The sequence below is a fragment of the Parasteatoda tepidariorum genome, chromosome 10, assembly GCF_043381705.1.
Source record: "Parasteatoda tepidariorum isolate YZ-2023 chromosome 10, CAS_Ptep_4.0, whole genome shotgun sequence".
NCBI lineage: Eukaryota > Metazoa > Arthropoda > Arachnida > Araneae > Theridiidae > Parasteatoda > Parasteatoda tepidariorum.
The window spans coordinates 1,899,748-1,920,768 of record NC_092213.1 but is presented as its reverse complement, the minus strand read 5'-3'; the positions used below and the strand labels follow the sequence as shown (position 1 = coordinate 1,920,768).

The window sequence follows — 21,021 nt, the reverse complement described above, 5'->3', positions numbered from 1 at the left end:
ACTGGTGATGTATCACCACTATGCTCAAAGAAATGAACATGAATGAAATAAAAGTATTCTTAAATAGTACTATAGATAAATAAACCTGTTTATGACTAACCAATCACTTAGTCCCTAATAGCTTAATCTGTATGGCAAGGTCAAACTTCACCAACAAAACTATAGTAATAATGAACAATGATATTCAAGGTCAAGCTAAAGGGATCATAGAAAGTCTAGACAATCTGACTGGTTCTAGACAGGGTTCTCATTTCCTTTAAGTTTTACAAAGAGAAAAAATAGTTAGATCTAGTTTAAATTAGAATTTTTAAAGTATTTTTCTTTGTTGTTAATTTATGCATAAAGTTGAAGGTTAAAAACATTTGCTTATTGATTTATTTTTTGAAAACAAATTAAAGTTAAATATTGAAAATGAACAAAGGTGGCAGACCAGCAGATGTTGTGTGGGAACATTTTCTCTGAGTGGAGAATAAAGATAAACCAAAAAGCAAATTTGCAAAATGTAAATATTGTGGAAATATTCAACTGGCAAAAGTGGAAAGAATGAAAAAACACATTATGTCTTGTCAGCTGCAAAAGACAGACAAGAACACTAATGAGTGTAATTCTGAAGCAGTGGACAATGATTTTATCAAAGATATAAATTATTGTGAAATCATAAGTGAATCTAGGCAAAAGAGGACGAGACTTAAAACTCAGCAAAGCTTAGATTCTCATATCATAAAAATCAGCAAGAGTACTACAGAAAGCTTAGATTTACTTGTTGCAACATTTTTTTATGCCAACAATTTAGCCTTTACGGTAGTTGAACATCACACTTTTAATGAATTGATTTCAGCCCTACGTCCAGGATGTACTCCACCAAATCGTAAAGCACTTTCTGGAGAGCTTTTAGACCAAGTATCTGCAGAAGTAATGAGTAAAACAAAGAAAAATATTGCAGGAAAACAAGTCACTCTGGTGGAAGATGGTTGGAGTAACATTCATAATGATCCAATTATAGCAACTTGCATCCATAGTGAGGGAAAATCTTATTTTCTAGATTCCGTAGAAACAGGTACTGTAACTAAAAATGCAGAATTTCACAAAAAGTGATACAAGATGCCATCACTAAAGCGAAAGAGGACTTCAATTGCCATGAAAAAGCTGTAGTAATAGATAATGCCAGGGTAATGGAAAAAGCAAAGGATCTTTTGTTGGAGAATGACAGTAATCTAGTAGTATATGGATGCAGTGCTCATTATCTAAACCTATTAGGACAGCACATTACCCCAAGTCAAGTTATACAAAACATAATGAAAGTGCAGAAATATTTTCGGAATCATCACATACCAAGTGTATTGTTGAAAGAAATGGTAAATACAGTGAAATCTCAACTGCCATGGGATACAAGATGGAAGAGCCAGTTGGTTTGTATTGAAACTTACCAGAAAAACAGACAAGCCTATCAGCATATAATTGAGGAAGATGAGCAGCTTATTGATAGGGACATAGAAAATCTGATAAATAATTACAATTTGTTTAAACAATCTAAAGATTTAATGTTGCAACTAAAACCTATTGGTGATACACTAGACCGATTGCAAAGTGACACTGCAACTTTAGATGAAGCATGCCATGTATGGTTAACACTTATTAAAGAAGACAATTTACAGCCCCATCTTCAGGAAGTTTCAAAGCGAATGGCTCAAGCAATGCAGGCATTTCATTACTTGACCTATTTATTAAACCCTAAATAAAAAGGAGAAGGCTTGTCAAATATGCAAAAAGAAAGTGCTCGGTCATATTTAACTGACAAATTCCCTGAATGCATTTCTCTTTTGATTGCATATGAAGCTGAAGCGGCACCATTTCCGAAAACTTACTTCACAGAAGCTGGGAGAACCATTGAACCAGTGACATGGTGGACGGCTATTGAAAAATCAATATCATTTGGGGAATATTCCGAAGACATTTTGAAATTCATCACTCTTCTACTCTCATGCCCAGCAAGCTCAGCATCAATTGAAAGGATGTTTTCAAACTTTGGAGTATTTCACTCAAAACTTAGAAACCGTTTTGGTGTGAATACAGCAGCTAAATTAGTTATGTGCTATCGAATGTTAAGAGGACCAATTGAATTTGATTACTGATTAATCTTCCTTTGTTTAATGTTTTAATTGAAGAGTCAAACAATATTAATGAAGTATTATACTTTTAAAAACAAATACTCTCTAGTAGATTTAAATATCAATATGCTATTAGTTACATGTTTATTTTACCTTTTAAGTAATATTCAGATAAAATTGTGACATAATTTGAGTAAAAGGGTTTTGGACAGGACAGTTTAAACCGTGGATTAATCCACTCTGTCCTAAACCTTGCCAACCCTGGAAGAAACTTTAAATATGCGCAAATCAGAACACCGTAAATTACAGTTCTATTAACTGCTTCTTTCAAAATGATAAGATTTTATTTTGTCATTTACAATTCCTACATTTTTATCTTATTTCTTTATTAGGCTTAGTATGAGCATACGTTTTTTCTTCTTTTGGGTAAAGCCAAAGTATCATTGTATAGAATTTTTATGTATTACTTTATTATATTTAATTGTTGCAAATTCTGCTAAATTCAGTACTAAGTCCAATATCCGGAAAGGTCTCTTTTCCGTATACTTTTTAACAATCAAAATAAACAAAATTCTTTACCCTATTCAAACAAAACAATTTACCGGATATGTAGAAAAATTACAGGATATGTTTTTAAAAAAAGTAAGCAGGAATGAGATTCCACCTCTATATAATTTTTACAGAATTCCAATTTTTGTTGAATTTTAATCCGATTGCTGCTATAATATGAAGGAAAAAAATTGGACATCACAAAAACGAAGTCTGGCGTGTCCCTACAACCCAAAAAAATCATGTGATTTTTTCTAACGTCTCGCATAAAAGAATTATAACCGCCAAAAATCTTGCACTTAATTTAAGAGTGTGCAAAAATTTCACATTTTAGAAAGAAATTGCAGATTTGAGAAGAAATTGTCATGGCTAAAGCAGGTCATTAAGTGATAATTCAAAAGCATGCAGATTGTAAAAATATTACATTAAAACTGAAATCAAAATTTTATAAATTATGTGGAAATCCCAAAGTGTTAAAACTGCAATTGGCAAAAAAATCATCACAAATCGAGTGCATCAAAAAGTAATTCTACAAATGTGTGATTCAAAATGTCTTGTACATGATAGTCTAGCATTAAAAAAACTATGAAAATCCGTAGCAATAACAGACAAAAATGGGATCATAAATCCAATTCGGATTGCGGGTAAACCGTCAATAATTGAATACGAAATGGGTGATTAGAAATTTACCAAACGAAATAATATTGTATTGAAATTTTCAAAACCAAGTGAAAATCCAATTTAATGACTACCGAAAAAACTATAATCAAAACCATGCGGATTCACTGTGGAATCGTCGCTAATCAAGTGGATCGAGATATTATTACTAACCAAAATCCGCGATTAGGAATCTGCATTATTTTATAATGGAATATTAAAATATCAAGAGTTTAAAAAACATTTGGATGTCTGTAACAAATGCAGCGAAAAATAAAGCAACGACGTGGATTTATTTGTTGTTGATTGAAAATGACGTTAACTATCAACTATTCATTATTTTTTATTGAATAAGGATCTATGATTGTTTGTTTACTTTGAAGACCAATTATCCAGCAAAATCTATTTTCCAGACTTGCCGAATTCCAGATATGGACCTTTCCACTGTATATGTTAGATCAAGCTGAATTTTTACAATAATCTCTGTCATTGCCTTGAAGCCACATGCAATTTTGAATATTTGTGGATAGGTCTGCTACAGTTAGACTCCGTAAATTTCGCTACTAGGCTTATTCATGATTTTCTTAAATAATTGAATTTCTTTTTCTCTATAAATAATAATTTTAGATATGCTGAAATACTCCTGTTCTTTTAATGAAACTGGTGTTTTTCATAACTACCAAAGGGTACCTTATGCCCAAACTTACCTGGGGTTATGGGATGGGGTACCTGCCAAAATACTTCAGTAGCCACTAGAGCCCCTCTAGTCATTTTAGGTATAAGTTTTTATTAATACGTGCCTATAAGGTTAAAACATGAAATATTAAATAAGCATTTAAAATGGATCAAATTTTAAAAAGTCAAATGCTCAATATTTTCAGTAATTTTTTTTTTTTTTAATTACAGAGCAACTAAGTATGTTTTTGTGTCTGATTTCATAACGTAAAATATCGCCTGCACTAGTTAATTAACATATTTGAAGTCACCCTCTTAAACCATTAAGAATGAGTCCTAGAATGTAAAAATCCTATGATTAACCAAAAGATGTTCTAAGTGGTCCTTTTTACTTCTTCCCTGCACTGAACACTTATGAAACATTTTTATTATTTCAATGGAAAGGAACGTATTCTCAGTAGTTTTTTATGTATTTTATTTCTTAAAAGAAGTATAAAAGCATTAAACAATTTACAAAATAGCAAATGTTTGATAATTTCCTGGCACTTCTTAAATATTCGCTGTCGAGAAAGGTATGAAAAATTAAGGGTTTTAGAAGAACAAATTTGTAAAAAATGCTTTAGAATAACAAACTTTTTCATGTAAACTTAAATAAGTATTTCTTAATAATTCTTCATGTTTAAAATTTTTTAATTCAAAACCATTTTGAACATGGGTGTAATTCAATTTCTCGAACAAATTTCTCCCCTGTAAAAATAGTGAAATAGTGACTACATTTCAGAAGTATAGTTGTATTTAGCTACAAAAATAATGTCAAGCATGTCATTTCTGATGAGAAAAAAAATTTAATGGATAAAAAAAAATTTCTTTAAATTTCGTAAATTTTACTTATGTGCATAAAAATGGCAGCCTTTTATTTATCTTCTATGTAGAAAAAGAAGAAAAAAAATTAAGCATTAATAAAATAAAAAAACTACACATTGAGAAAAAAATTTCAGATATAAGATTCTTCCTGCAATCACATGTCTGTAATATTAGCCTATAAGTAAGTGTTAGCCTATTGTACAAGCACTGAGATTAAGTTCATACAAATTATCATTTAGGTTTAAATTTCGAAGTTGGTATGTTGTTGGCAAAGTATGAAGTGTTTAATAATAATTCTTTTTTTTTCAAATGACTATTATTACGTCTTAAAATGACAGGTCTTCAACTAATAGTTCTTAAAACGATTATTTTCTTAAACACAAATAATAGGTCAGGTAACAAATACAGGTGTACAAAAAATACTACTCACAAGGGTATCAAAATAGAATGATCACATTGTGATGGCTTCAAAATATACCCGAAACAGTAACTCTGAAGTATATGCAGTAAAGGGCTTGCAGTGCACCCTAGTGTAGAAAACACCATCCATATATAGAGATATTATTTGAATTGTTATGCATATTACTATTTTTATTCATCTATTTTATTTATTCATGTTTTATATATCTGAGTTTATTCATCTGTTTTAAATCATTTATACGAAATGTATACTTAAACGTACTTAAAATTGATTGATTTGTAATTCGTTAATTTCTTTCGAACAACAAAAGTTTAGTCATTTGACATCATACAACCAGCAAAAACAGTTCTTTTTTTTTAAAAAATAGCAGCTTGATTTTTGTTAATTTTAAATGCATTTTTCTGACTCTTGTATTTTTGTAAATATAACTTCTTACAAATGTTGAACTCATAAGATGAATATTATTCAGGTCTCCAGTTTACAACAACAGTGATGAAGAGGATAGTGCTGAATCATCAAGTGATGAAGATTTTCCTGCTCCAGAACCTCCGGATGTAACTGAAGAAAGGTTATTATTGTTCATTGATCCCTTCCTTGTAATTCTCATCATCTTATTGTTAAAGAACTTTTTTCAGTAAACAAAGCATACAAGTTTTTCTTTTGTTGTTGTCAGCCATTAAGGCAGAGGGGGTGCAATTGTTCTTGTTTTCCTGTGACGCCATCTATGGCCAAGAATTCAACTTATGACTCACCCGTTTATAGGGCGGACCCATTCATACATCCATTCATCCACAGATCATAATTTGACTTGAACCAGAGAACCACCAATCTCAAATTCAGTACCCCCAGAGGTATTGATTTGTTATTAGAACACGGAGGGCTTTGTGACCCAACAGATTAAACGTGCACAGTTAAACTGTCACCATTTACTGAGTCTTGGACCCACTGAATTAGAACTCCCGTTCTCGCAAACGTGAGTCCAGCGCCCTGCCAACCAAGCTATCCCAGCCACAAGTTTCTCTAACAAACATATGAAACAAAATTTTAATGTGAAGTGTGAAAAAAAAACTTTTTTTTTAATTTATACTATTTAAATTTTTTGCTTTTATTTATATTTTAGTGAACATTGCCAAAAAAAATTTTCAAATAGAACATTTATAATTGAAAATAATGTGAGTTTTTTTAGAAGAAAAGAAAAAGAAACAACTATTTTTTACTGAGAAAATTAGTTTAAAATATCTTTTATGTTAGGGAAACAGGTAGCATTTAAATTTAAAGGAAAAAACTTTTCATTTTGCAGTCTCTACTATCCCCAATGTATTTTATTTTTTAAGTATTCTCACATTTCATTTTTTAAAAAAAAATTTTAAGTCTGTTTTTTTTTTAATTTCTTGACTGTTTTATTTCTCACTCTTGCTTTGTTCAAAGACATTGGATTGGGACCTTAGATAATCTGTTATTTTTTGCTACTCTCTTATGTTAATTTTTGATACCAATACAAAAGCACACATGTAATAGAATTATTTGAGCAACACAAATAATATTGAAACAAAAAAAAGGAAAATCATTAAGTTTATAACTTTTAAGCTAAAGAACTGTTTTTAATTTGTATACTGTGTTTTTCCAGTCTATTCAGTCTATCTAATAAATAAAGCCCTGATTTTAATTTCAAAATTATGGATGTGTATTCATTGTTTAATTTTTTCCCTAAATTCACGCTAGTTTTAAAAAAAAATTTTAAGTGTAGTTTAAAATGGATTTTTAAAGATAATTATATACTAGAATTATTTTTTTAATAATTTAAACAAAATACTCAATTTTTTTTTATCTCAACTTTTTAAAAATAATTTATTTATTATAGAATAATAGGGATCATAATTCAATTTTTGCTTTTACTCAGGATCACTAATTGATCTTCTAATGTTCTGATGAATTCTTGATATTCTGGTTGTTTAAAAAGAGGAATAATTATGATATCCAAATGAGGATAGGGTATATGTTGTGCTATGTTTGGATGAAGTTAAACTTCATGAATAAAACATGTAAAAAGATTCAGTTCTATCAACAAGAACCTTCCTCAGGGCCAAAACACAAAAAGACAAATGAAATGTGTGTCTCGTTAATTTTCTACTGCTGTTTTGTGTTGGCATTTGTCATACTCTGAGGAAGGTTTTTATCTAAGTACTGAAGCTATATCATGCCCATTTCTATACTTTTATACTTGCTTTGTTCGTGTATTTTTAAAAAATAATTATTCATGTGTGCTAGGTTAATCCTTTATGTTATATGTCATATTTTGGTATGAAAAAAATCTCTGTGTTCAATTCTGTTGCCAGTGTTTAAGTGTACTTCCCTCCTCAATTTTCATTGCTAATTAAATGATCATTAACTCACACTATAAGATGTGGTATATATAAAAAAAAAAATTTCATTTTTAAGTCTTTCGTACTAAATTCTACTTAACTCATTTTCATCCCAATAAAGCCACGAAATTAAGGATATAAAATGAGAAAAACCATCTATATTTTTCACAATAAAAAGAAGAGGAAAAACATCATTGGTTTTGTTTTTTAACTTATTATCTATTCACATTTTTGAATTGAAGTATTTTTTAGTTCAAATCAAGCAGTAGGCGGGAGTGCAGGAAAGAAGTTCCTGAGACTTGTTGACAGATTTGCTCAATCAACATACTTCCAACATGCTGCCAAAAACAAGTATATAAAACGAGCTATGGAAGATATTTCTAATACGCCATTAGTCTTAACTGTAGAAGTCCAATGGCTTGCAGGAACTCTTGCTATAAACATACCTCCAATGCCAACAGATAGATTATGGTGAGTGTTGTAATAAATTGAGAGGTTTATCTGTTTTTAATGTATCCAAATATTGTTTTCCTAAACTTTCAAAATCTGTTTTTAAGCATAAATAAATATGAAGTATCTATGACCATTCACAGTTTTTATTATGGACCTGCCAAACTCGCAATTTGTAATGATAATAAAAACTCCTTTTTGAGAAAAAAAATAGCATCACATTTGTGATTTAATTAATTGGTTATTTTATTCACTTTAGTTACTGATGTGACTTAAAAATATAATGAGTGAATGATTTCAGAAATGAATATACCTAATACATTTTTGGCCGGTATTGTATGTCTTACTTATTCAAGACTAATTCAAACAATATAATAAAATAAATTTTTGGTTGGGGGAGAAAGAAAGTGTTCAAAAAATAGATTGATTGGTTGATCATTGATTTTAAACAGTTGAGAAAAACTCAAATTGAAATTTTATTCTGGCCATTTGCTTTGCCTCTTAAAACCAAATCGTACTACTCTTGTAATATTATGTACCTGAATTAAATAAGTCTTAAAAGCAAATTGGTGAATGAGAAAATGAACTGTGAATTGAAGAATTTTAAAATTATAGAAAGAGTTAATATATGAATTAACTAAGCAACAACTGAATAAACTAATCAGCCAATGGATCAATCTGTTAAGTAATAAATGACCGAATTGATGAATCAGTGAAACAATAAGAATGAGATTAAGACATTAATAAGATGTAATATTTTCAAAAGATACATTCAATGATAACAATCTTAACTCCTACAACCTTATCCCGCTTAAGGGTGAGATGAAAGCCACTACAAAATCATAGCTAAGAACCCTCGGTTTTAATTGCTGCTTCTATGTTAAAAAAAAACTTCCCAATTTGACTTTCAGGTCTTTTTGTTTTCATTTTGCAGATAGCTGTAATCACAAAATAAAACTTGTTTAAAATATAAATATTTTGAAAAAATGAATTACCATATATCCTAATATATAAGTAATACCCTAAAAATGAAAATGATGAAAGTGGAATAGTTATTGATTGCGAAATATCGATTAATTATAAACAGATAGGTATGAATATCAAATTATACCGCTTTAAAATGCTATTTTTGATGTGTTATATCGATTTAATTTTGCATTTTCCCTCATCATATTTTCTTTACTTATAAAGGTTTTTTTAGAAACAATACTTCAAATTACATTCAGGAAAAATAATAAAATTTCAGATAATTTATTCAAGAGTATTTTGAAAAATATACCTTTTAAAACATAAAGCTGCAAATTCCACTTGAATAACACAGCATTTGTTAATGCATTTTTATTTGAGGAGTTAGAATATACCTCATATCAGGTCATAGCATATCAGAAGAGAACAATGCGAGATATTTTTAACTTGAGAAAATTTTGTATTTGCTGGGGTGAATTCCAAGAGGTGGAGACATTTGACTTCAGATTGTGGTATTTAAATTAGGGGTGCACAACCTGAGCAAAATTAAAAATAATAATAATAATTCTTTTCGTTTTTTTTTTTTAAATTTGAAATTGTGCATTTAAGTTTTTGCTGTACCAATCTCAATCAATGTAGTTTTATGATCGCTTTTTTATGGTTTATGCTATGGATTTACTCATACTTTTGAAAATCCCAATATTTTTAATACGACAGTATTTTGATACATGAATTTTAGTTATCACTTTTGCCGCTCTACGTGTGTGCTGATTTCGTCATAAATCCAATTACTTTTCATTAATTATTGCTACCCATTTTCACATAGTTTTTGAAATATTGATTTTTTTAAAATATGCTTTAACGTCTTGAAAGTTATAAAACGCTTTATTTGCGCAATCTTTATTGCAAATCTAAATGACTTTTGATTATTTTTTTACACTATTCCACATGGTTTTTAAAATTTGGATATTTTTAGCACAATATTATTATGAATCGCGAGTGACAAATCACTAATTTAGATAACAATTTTTTAACTGACTTTATTTGTGCCAATTTTATCTCAAATTATTTATCAAACATTATTTTGGCAATTACTACTACACATTTCTACATGGTTTTGAAAGTCCCTTTATTTTTTATACGCTATTGCGACACTTTAGTTTTTAGTCCCACATTTAAATACATCACTTTTTGACTCGTTTTATGTATTCCAATTTCATCGTAAATATAAAGAGATTTTAATAGTTTTTTAGGTTGTTATTACTGCACTTTTTCCTGCCATTCAAAAAAATCCTTGTATTTTGAATACTTTAGTTTCACGGCACGAGAGTTTTGAATTGCACATTAAAATAATCACTTTCTGCATGCTCTATTTGTTCCAATTTTAACATAAATAGAGCAACTCAATATATATAAAGGTTTTTTTGCCCATTATTATTGCATTTTTACTTGAGATTTTGAATATCCTGATATTTTAACACAATGTTACAACTCATGATATTCAATTCTATTTTAAATTTCTTTTTGTTACTTAAAAAGTAATTACATATCTTAGCAAAATCAACACCTTCTCAGAGAGAATATAAAAAACAAGATGTGTAAATTTGTCTTAAACCTGGTTTCTTTTGTAGAAAAATAATTCAATACACATGCATATTTCTTTAGTCTCATGAGCACGTTAAGCAACACATACCCAACCTATTCTTTTTTGTTGCCACAATTTAAAAATCACATATCATGATTCATATTTTACGCATTTTGAAAATCATACGTTTCGATTCTTCTCACAATTTAAAAGACATATATCGTAATCCGTATTTACGCGATCTAAAAATCACAAGTTGCGATTCGTATTTTGGCATTTAAAAAATCATATGTTGTTACTCTTCTTGCAATTCAAAAATCACACAATGAGATTCATATTAAAAACCATATATTGCTATTCATATTCGCGCTTTTTAAAAATCATACATTGTGAATCATCTTCTCGCTATATAAAAATCACTTATCTTCATTCACAAATCGTGTGATTATCATTACAAATGTTATTATCGTGTTATTATCATTACAAATATCTTCATTCTCACGAATTCACATTCACACGATTTAAAAATCATGCGTCACATTTTTAATTCAAGCAATTTAAAAATCACACATAGAAATTTGTATTCAAGCGATTTAAAAATAACGCATCAGTATTTGTATTCATGCGATTTAAAGATCGGGAAAGGACGAGCTCCATTTGGGGCAAATTCCCAAACTGATTAAGTTATTTGCTCTAAGTTTAATACTGCTCGCAACTGCAACTTCTGTCGAAAAACTGTTTTCCAAAATGAATTCTGCATGTTTAAAATTAAGGACCAGCCTTTAAACAAAATCATTAAATTTTCATTTAATGGCCTGAAAAAGCTACCACATGATCAAGTTTATAAAATTATCGCACTATTTAAAAATTTTGCCTAATTGCAGAATAACCATTAAGAAATTTTTTAAACCGTTTTCTACCCATGTGGAAAATTTTATATCATTTATGATAATATGCTGGGAAATGATTTGTATAACATTTAATTATAACTGTAAAAAAATGTAATCAAGAAAAGTATCATAAAGTAATGTAAATTTTAATTAATTGTAAATATATATGTATATGTATTAATAGTAAGTGTCATGTTAAAAAGGTATTGGTCATAAAGAGTTGTAGTTTTTATAGTTTTTTTTGTTATTAAGGAAAATAGTTCCTTCAAAATTAATGTTTTCTTTCCTCTCTCAGCCCCTGTCTCTTATAATTTATTTAAAATAAATGTTTTTAAGTTCACTCCTTATTAAATGTTGAATCTTATTTTGAGCTGAAAGGGTTTTGTTTTTATTTTTTTCATTTTTAACCCTATAAACTTTCGTTAAATCAAGATATTTAATTATTGCATTTATTTTAATAACTAGATTATTTATTTTTTTAAATTTAATTCTATGAACAAATTTTTTAATGTAAAAATTTATGTTTGAATGGAATTTTGTATTATGTAATGTGATTAAAAAAACTTAAATTTTCCCATAGTTCAATTTATCTGAATTTTTTTTCTTTCTAATAAATTGATTCTGATTTTATTTTAGAAGTAACCAGTTTTGCAGTTTCTAATTTTAAGCATTTAAAAGTATTTAATTTTATGCAAACATATTACAAGGTTAACGTATAAAAAGTATTCAGTGCCTAGATCAATGATGTTTATATAACAATTACTAGCTACAATTACTGTCTGTCTAAATACTTTGACATGCAGCCCTACGTTGTTCAATCTGCTGTGCACGTAGCTGTTTTCTCAAAAAAAGTTGTGCACCCCTAGTTTAATTGGTAAAGATTTTTATCAATAATCGCCGTAAATTAAAACATTGTATACTTACCTTTTGTTCAATTTACTTTTATTTACAGGTATGGATTTCGCACTAACCCTTATTTATCTATCGTGGCTCGTCCAAAGCTTGGCCATCACGCTGTCACTTTAACGCATATTACAGAATGGATAGAAAGAAAGCTAGTATTAGAGTTTCAGGTAAAATATATTTTTTATTCTATAGTACTTTAAATATTAAAGAAAATAGTTTATATTGAAACAGTCTTATTGTAAGAAGCCACAGCATAATGAAGTAATCTCTTTTACCTTTGTATTTTTCAAAATTTTTGTTTATGTAAAAACTGTTACAATTTTAGTGGTTTATACTTCTGTCAAAAATAGAGAGGGAATTTTTTTCACATCTGTGGAGTTGGTAGTTGAAATGTTCAATTCCAACTCCATGAGAGCTCGACTCAACTTACATTCGATTAAATTTTTATAGAATACTTGTAAATAACTATCAATGTAAACTATAGATATTTATTTTTTATGTACAATTGGAAGGGTATTTAATTAAGATTAAATTTTATATTTATTGGAAATAAATGTTTAGAAAAATATGTTTGTACAAAATGCTAAATTTGTACATAAACCATTTATAAGATATCAATATCTCCCACAATCTCTGTTCTGACGCATAGATGGCGACACTGTTGACGATTCATGTGATTTTTAGATAATAGCATCTTTCAAACAATATATATCGAAATTTCTTTACATTCTGATTAACAGATTTTCTAAGTTTTGTTAAAATGGATGAAGAATTTTCTGTGTGGATTAAATATTTTTTTATGGGAAAATATACTGAATCCAAACAGTGCCTTGCCATCAGACTTAATGTTGGAGATTCTCTTGGTCTTCCTCTTCGTGTAACGCAAATGTGGGTTAGTTCCATCTAAAAGTTGTCCTCGAAGGCAAATTTCTCCCCATACTAGATCCAGGAGTCTTTTGGATCGAGTTCAAAAATTACAAGGTTGCTAGTTGAACATTAGTAGTCCTAAACCCAAATTTGGATTGGCTGTTCAAAGACAGTTATAAAAATAAAAAAAATGGATGAACCTACACACTGGAATCTAAAAGATTATAAGTTGAGTGGACACGGGTCAAAAGCAATAAAAAACTCAAAGTTATTAATATTTTGGATGGATAAAAAATTACAGTATTGAATCAATTAAGTGCAGAAATCAAGAAGAAAAAGCGCTGATAATCATGTTTAAAACGATGGTTAAATTGTAAATAATACTTTTTTAATTTCCTTAAATAACTTCTATGAATTTATTTTTTTCTCCTTTTTCAGAAATTACTTGTCATGCCAAATATGGATGATTTGATCATACCCATCTTGCAGCCTGATTTAGACCTTCCAAAATCGTAAAATGTTTTGGACTGTATGTTTTCTAGTCTTTGTAAGGTGATTTTTACAAGGAAGAATGTTTTTATATCCATTTATTTCTGTTGTTACGATAAAGAAGCTTTAAATTTGTGATAAAAAAATGAATACTTTAATCCACCCACTGTAACGAGTGGTAGCTTTAAATTATATATATATATTTGGTACTTAAAGGCATATTTGATAAGTTTGCTATTCATAGATGACTCTACTCTAAAATGTTCGGGAAAATAAATTATGAGCTTAGTAATAAACATATATACGCTTTTAATGTGTTGAACGGAAAACTCTAAATAAATTATATGTATTGACGAGTGGTGCAAAATGTTTTAATGGTTGGTGTGTTGAAATCTTGTTTCCTATTAATAGTTAAAATTAATACAAATGTAGATGTCAAAAGTTTTTTGATAATTGAAGATCAAGGGAGAAGATCCATTTTTTCTGAAAATTTAAATTTATTCATCACCTATTGCATTTTGAGGATAACTAAGTTTTGACAAATTGATAAAAATCGATCCTTCCCAAGAGTTATTACGCAATGAAGATGGTCCATGCTGGAAAAAAATAGCTCCTATGATATTAAGAAATAATTTTTCTCAGAATCAGCTTTTATGGACATAAACCAATCATCCCCCTTTATCTTCAATTTATTTTTTTGTTAAATGTATTATTTTTAGTATTTCTTGTTAACTTATTTTTGTTAGATTACTTAATTAGCAAATGAAAAATGCTACTTATTTTTTTTTTTATATATATATATATTATGATTTCTATTAATTACTGGAATTTACGTTTGTTTTTAAAATTTTCACTAAAGTAGCAAAGACTATACACATAAGAATTTTGAAGTTATTATTTAAGACTTGAAAAAAATTGTTGTTGAAATTTAATGAATCTACTGAAAAAGGTGAGAATGAAATCATCAAAATCTGTTTGATTGCTTGATGAAAAGGAAATTAATTTAAAGGCAATTATTAAGTTCAAGTTACGGCAGGCAATTAAATTAGTTTTAATATTTTCTTCCTTATGAATTTCAGTTTACAATCTCCCTTTCTCAAAGTAAAGTTTTGAACCCCTAATGCATATTTTTTTCTTGCAAGGATTTAAAAAATATACACTAAAGGTGCTCATTACAAAACATCCTGGAAAAAAGTATTTTTTTAAATATACCAAAAACCAGATATGATTTTTGTCTTTTTCCTCCTGATAACTAAATTAATGGCTTGTTTAACATTATGTTTACAAACATGCATAAGTACACAAAATAAAAACATGTGTTCAGAAAAAATATTTTTTAACGATTAAAAGATAAGTTTTAATGATTTCTCAAATTCTTTCTTCTTTAAAAAAATAAAAACATAATAGAGATTTTTTTTTCTATTTCTATTTTTCCTTATTATGACTTTAAGATTATTGAATTAATGACTTATTCTGATGTATCATTATTTTGCTTTTTTAGTACTTCGAGAAATATCTTAAAATAAAGCTTGCACACGAAGTTTGCATTAAAGTTTGATGATTACAAAAAATTTTGAAAATATTCTTTTATTCTTAAGCATGTGAAATTCTTTTTTTCAATCAGTAATATTTAAAGTTTAAAAAATCCTTATATTTTTAATGAGTAAAAATATTAATCCTTACTTTATCTATAAAATATATCTGAAATAAAAGGTGTGTTTTTATTTATATAATTGAAACTATTTTGTTTACAAATGTGTAGAATTTAAACAATGAAAAAAAATTTAACTTAGGGCAGTGGTAATTATCATGCTGTGTATTAGAAGATACAAAATAACTTTGAGAAAGCATTTATATTAAGGTTTATGAATTAGCATTGGAATGTAGAACAAATTTTTTTATATTTCTTATGGGAAAGTGAGGTTTTTAATCATAAATTTTTGTAGAAAAACTTGTCTTTTATGAAGGTAGGATGACAAATGTGTTTTATTGGTAATTGATAAATGAATGATGTGACTTTTTTTTCTTTTTTGTTGTCCTTAAAGCAACTGATAATGCTTTTGCCAAAATAGTTATCAAATTTTTCTCTGTTAAAGTATATTTTATAATCAAAAAATAAATAAAATTTATCTATTTTATAAAAATATAAAAAGTCGGTTTCACTTTATCTAACAAAGCAAATTACATACTTTAGTGATATTTTTATTTATTGTTTTAAAAGTAAAAATTATTTTAAAGTACTAAAAAATTTAAACTTTAATTGCTGAAAATATCTGTATAAATAAAAAATAATTCTGAAAAAATATTTATATTTTTTAAAAAATGTGATCATATTTTGAACAATATATCAGCCAATAGGTTGTTCAAATGTTTATTTTTAATAGTTCATAATAATTAAAGTGTACCCTCCAGCTGTTATGGAATTTCATTATCACCTACAAAAGAATTTTTCCCTTATAGCACTAAAACTACATGTAAATATTTTTATTCTTCCTTTAATAAATTTAATTTAAGAAACATTTTAGCCATGTAAATTTGGTTGGGGCAAAAATAAGTTATTTGGACAAAATTGAGATATAAATATTTTCCTTGCAACATATTACAAACTTATTTCAGAAGTTGTCTTGCTCTCTCTGTACAAAAAAAAAAAAAAAAAAAAAAAANAAAAAAAAAAAAAAAAAAAAAAAAAAAAAAAAAAAAAAAAAAAAAAAAAAAAAAGGAAGTTAAAAGGAAAAGATTTTCCATCAGAATTCTGTTTTGGCCCATAGATTGAAAGGCACTTGAGAATGGTGCAAAACACTTTCTTGCTGCACAAGAATGGCCACCACGTTAACCAGATTAGAATTAGATTTGAAAGATTTGTCATTCCAAGGTGAGTTGCAAACCGTAGTTATGTGATAGGTGATTGCATTTAGGCTTAATCTAATTTGCATGATGGTCATAGGCAGCTGTTAAGTTAATGATGTTTAGTTGTTATATTTTAATAAACCATGTATAAAATGCAAGATATCATTTAGTAGTGTTTTAAGTTTTGTTTTAATATTTCTGCTTTGGTTCATTACCACTGGGAATCCAAATAAAATGAATGTTGGAGGGTGTTTCTGAAATATATTTTTAGTTGTCTTATTTTAAAGATTTTTCATAAAAGTTGCAATGATTTCATTTTCTATTTCAAAGGTGTTGAAATCTCAATTTTCATTTTATACTGCTTAAAGTAACAATATTAAATACTAAACAAGTTTTTCCAGAAAACTTTTTAATTTTTAAAATTCGCAACAGTTTGAGAAGCTATGAAAATGTCAGAAAAATATCAAAATCTAAAAGTGTGTGATTTAAAGGAAAAAAAGTGTTATTACAGTGGAGCGTATGAAAGTGACATTTTAGTGTGAATTCTAGTAAATTAGCTTAAAGGTATATACATTGACAATCAAAAATAAAGGTTAAGCTTCGCTTTTAATTCTTGCATGTAAATCTCAATTGGTAAAACTTATCACTCTCCTAAACTTATAATAATTTTCCCTCTCATAAGTCTTTTAATTTGCTGAAAAACTTCTAAGGTATTTTGACGACTGTTTGTTGCCAAATGCACTTAGAATCTTTTTCCACACTGAGAGCAACCAAAAATTGTCACAGAGATGTGGGAAATTTCTAGGACTTAGCAAAAATGTTATATAACTTAATAAGATATTTTGATAACAAGCCATCTTTCAAAAGTATCACCTAAAACCTTCTTCCTCTTGGCTCCTCTACTGTATTTATTAAAATAATATTGGAATAAAGAATAGTTTGGAAGAAGAAAAATTTATAAATACTTTTATTTCTTTTGAATCTTATAAACATAATATATGCTATAATTCTTTTTATATGCTATATAGGGGAAAGTTGGACAAAACGGGATACCATTATTGTTTTTATTTACTACAGAAAATCTGTTAAAGAGAACTACTACACATTAATTTTTTTATAGCTACATCACTTATTGAAGCACAGAAAAAACATAGTTCAAACTAATTTTAATGACTGTGAAATAGGAAAAAAAATCATTTACAAACTTTTACATATCCCATTTTAGCATACCTGGGTCGGACAAAACGGGATAGGGTTTACAATGTTTAATTTTTTTGTATAAAACTTACTAAAAACATAATTAATTGACAGAAAACTGTAAAGCAAAATTTCTAAAAATTGTATTTATGGGATTTTATTGCTTCTAACATTTTTATGTAAACTGTTGTTTTATAATTAAGTACACAAAAATTCTGATGCTACATAAGTTTTTAAAGATTTCATCAGTTTTCAACCATGAACACTTATTCCATGATTTTCACTGTCGAGATGCGCCTGGTGCCCTTAAGAGGGATTTCTTAGCAATCCTTTCTTCAATTCTCTTGGTTCATTCGTGTAGTTTAATCATACTTTTTTTTCTTCCATTTATAATTCACTTTTAAATGGAGATGATGTTATTACTACAGTTTTCTTCTTTCTCTTATCAGTCATTTTTTCTGGGAGCGGTCCTTTTACTTGAGGTACATGTACAACACACTTTGGAAGGATGGAAAAGGGTAGCTTAGGTCGATAACAAGAGAGTAATAATCCTAAAACTGCACACATCAGTCTGGTGTTCAATGCCTGGAAGTTCTTGCTGTTAAATCAGTGGTGACAGACAATGCAAACAGGTGATCTGGGAAGACGTCAGGATTGTAAGGACTTATACCAGTTTTACTAAACCCTTTAATGGTAGTTTCTGCAACGACTGCCCGTGAGTAGGCTGCGTTGAACAGTTTTGTAACCTCATAAATTATATTGCACCTACCTGGATGGTTGAACAGCCACTTTCGAACTTCTTGTTCATAATACTCGCTCAGTGGAGTCATGAAACTGATCTCCAGGGACTGAAGGCGATGAGTTGTATGTGGGGGGAAGGAAATTTTCTTCCCTGTGTTAAAATTATGCTTAATATTGTTTCTCTCAGCTAACTCAAATGCTAGCATTCGTATGCCCGTTAGAATTATACCAAATAATCTCTCTTCTAGAGTCAATACATGCTCACTCGTTTTTTCTTGTTCAGCATTGAATACTGTCTCTTATCTGTCCAACTTTTTCACTGCTGCCAATCCAGTGGTCAATGTATTTGTACGACCCTTTTTTACCTTTCTTTCAATATAGTAATAATAATATAGTAAAAGTATTAGGCCAACAAATAAGTAGGTGGATAAAACGGGATATAAAAAAACTCTATCCCGTTTTATACAACTCATAAGTATCCCGTTTTGTCAGACTCAGACACTTTTCAAATCAAACATGGCTTCTGCCTAAACGTAAAAGAAAAATTAGATTGACTAGACGAGAATACTCATTAATAAATGCTTCATCAAATGTAATACTCACCTGAATTATAATCCTATATATATAGGCAGTACAATGTGAAAAACAACGCACGTAATTGTGGAGAGTGGCAAAAAAAAATGGAGTAAAAAAGTTCTGAGACCTACAACTTTCTATCAACTAGTGATCTCGAGACGGTACGCACTGAAAATGATATAATCACAGTCAAATAACAAGTTTCTGTCGCCGTCCGCTAGATAGCTGCAATAATCTGGTCCCTAGGCGAGATATCCCGTTTTATCCAACTCTCCCCTATATCCAACCCTGTGAAAAAGAGCTCACTTTCAACATATTTTATGTAATTTTGTTTGCCAATTGATTCTATAGAATATTTTCTATTTTCTCCCCTCTTTATAAAAATCAGTCATTATTCTTATTATTTGACTTCTTTCTGTTTCTCTTGTTAAGAAAATTTAAGTGCTTTTTGGTAAGAAAAAATATTTCTTTTTACTCAAAACTAATCTTTTAAGTAACCAAAAAGAAATGAGTTTAGATTAGCTGAGAGTAAACTATGAAATTTCAAATGCTGAAATTTTTTTTTCAAGGCATGCATAACTAAATAGCCATTCGAAACATCCAAAGAGAATTTGCCATGAAGAGTTTATCTTGTGGTATAGTGTCCTCTTAATGTGTTATGTCCTTTATGTTTTTTCACTTTTAAATTTATTTAAAAAAATTTATGCATTGAAATAACCAGTAAGAAATTATTTGCTTTTCAAGTAAAGCATTTCAAAACCAATTAACATCAACTTGGCACAGTTTGTTAGTACATATAATTAAATACAGGGTGTTCTGCTAGTGATTGCCCTTAATATGCATTTTCAAAAGCCTTTTTAAGAATGACCTCAAAAATACAATTAATTAGTTTCTTATTCACAAAAAACAAGCATTAAAAAAAAAAGTTAAGATTTAAAAGAGAAATGAACAGATTAAAATTATCAAATACCAGTTTATTTGCATAGTGGGATAGAAATATGTTCGCCTTTGCTTTGGATCCACCTGAATTCAGATGATTTAAATTACTCTATTGTTTTTTAATATTAATTGGTCAGAATAGATAAAATCGAATCATCTTAGAGTTTTCTTTGTTCTCAAAAAATATATATTGACGATTACTGACATAATCTGAATTAGATGTATAAAAAGAGAATTATAATTTAATTGAAAAGAAATATGAGTGCAATATTGGTCTTTATCAGGAGCTTTTTCTGAGAATAACTGATTTTCTGTGTTGTTTTAAGTCAAATTTTGTAGTGCTTTCTGGAATTTGACTTTGTTTTACAGTTTTTTATGTTACATCTTCATTTTTTCAAGTTTTTTTTTTTTTTATCTAAGAATATAATTGGAGTTAGCTCATTTTCTAGTATGTTGGACTACCATTTAATTAATTTAATGACATTTACCTTGTTTTGGTTCTGTGTATATTTTTCTTCATTCTACGGGTTTAATATTTATTTGGTGATCAGTGTTGGTCTATTATTATTGCAGTATAACTAAATTGTTATGTTCAATAAACATTCTGGGTGTTGGTGAGCCCTGACCTATGTTTCATGAATGTTCTTCAGGTATTTAAAAATGTTTTGTACTTTAGTTGTTCCAATGAAAGTTGAATTATTGAACTCCCAATTATTGAGGGTATCCCATTGCAGATAAAATAAACTTTACTCCAGTGACTTGTGGACTTTTTGACATTAACTTTAAGTTTATTATAAAATTAAAGTTTTGAGCATGTTTAGCTCTAACATTTCATACGAATTTAATAATGAAGTCTCATGCCATTAAAGTTTAAATATTCCACGCTTCATTTTTTACCACAGATGAATACTTTCATGTGTTTATGCAAATA

General features: G+C 28.4%; 1 protein-coding gene across 1 annotated transcript in view; it reads left to right on the top strand.

Annotated features, from left to right (window-relative positions):
• Positions 1 to 20,950, top strand: part of LOC107456876 (testis-expressed protein 2) — a 29,393-nt gene extending 8,443 nt beyond the window's left edge. Inside the window, exons 5-8 of the mRNA XM_016074846.4 lie at positions 5,744 to 5,842; positions 7,890 to 8,108; positions 12,481 to 12,601; positions 13,740 to 20,950. Of these exons, the coding sequence (XP_015930332.2) occupies positions 5,744 to 5,842; positions 7,890 to 8,108; positions 12,481 to 12,601; positions 13,740 to 13,817 (517 nt within the window). The 3' untranslated portion in view covers positions 13,818 to 20,950. The remainder of the gene's footprint in view (positions 1 to 5,743; positions 5,843 to 7,889; positions 8,109 to 12,480; positions 12,602 to 13,739) is intronic.
• The last annotated feature ends 71 nt before the right edge of the window (positions 20,951 to 21,021 follow it).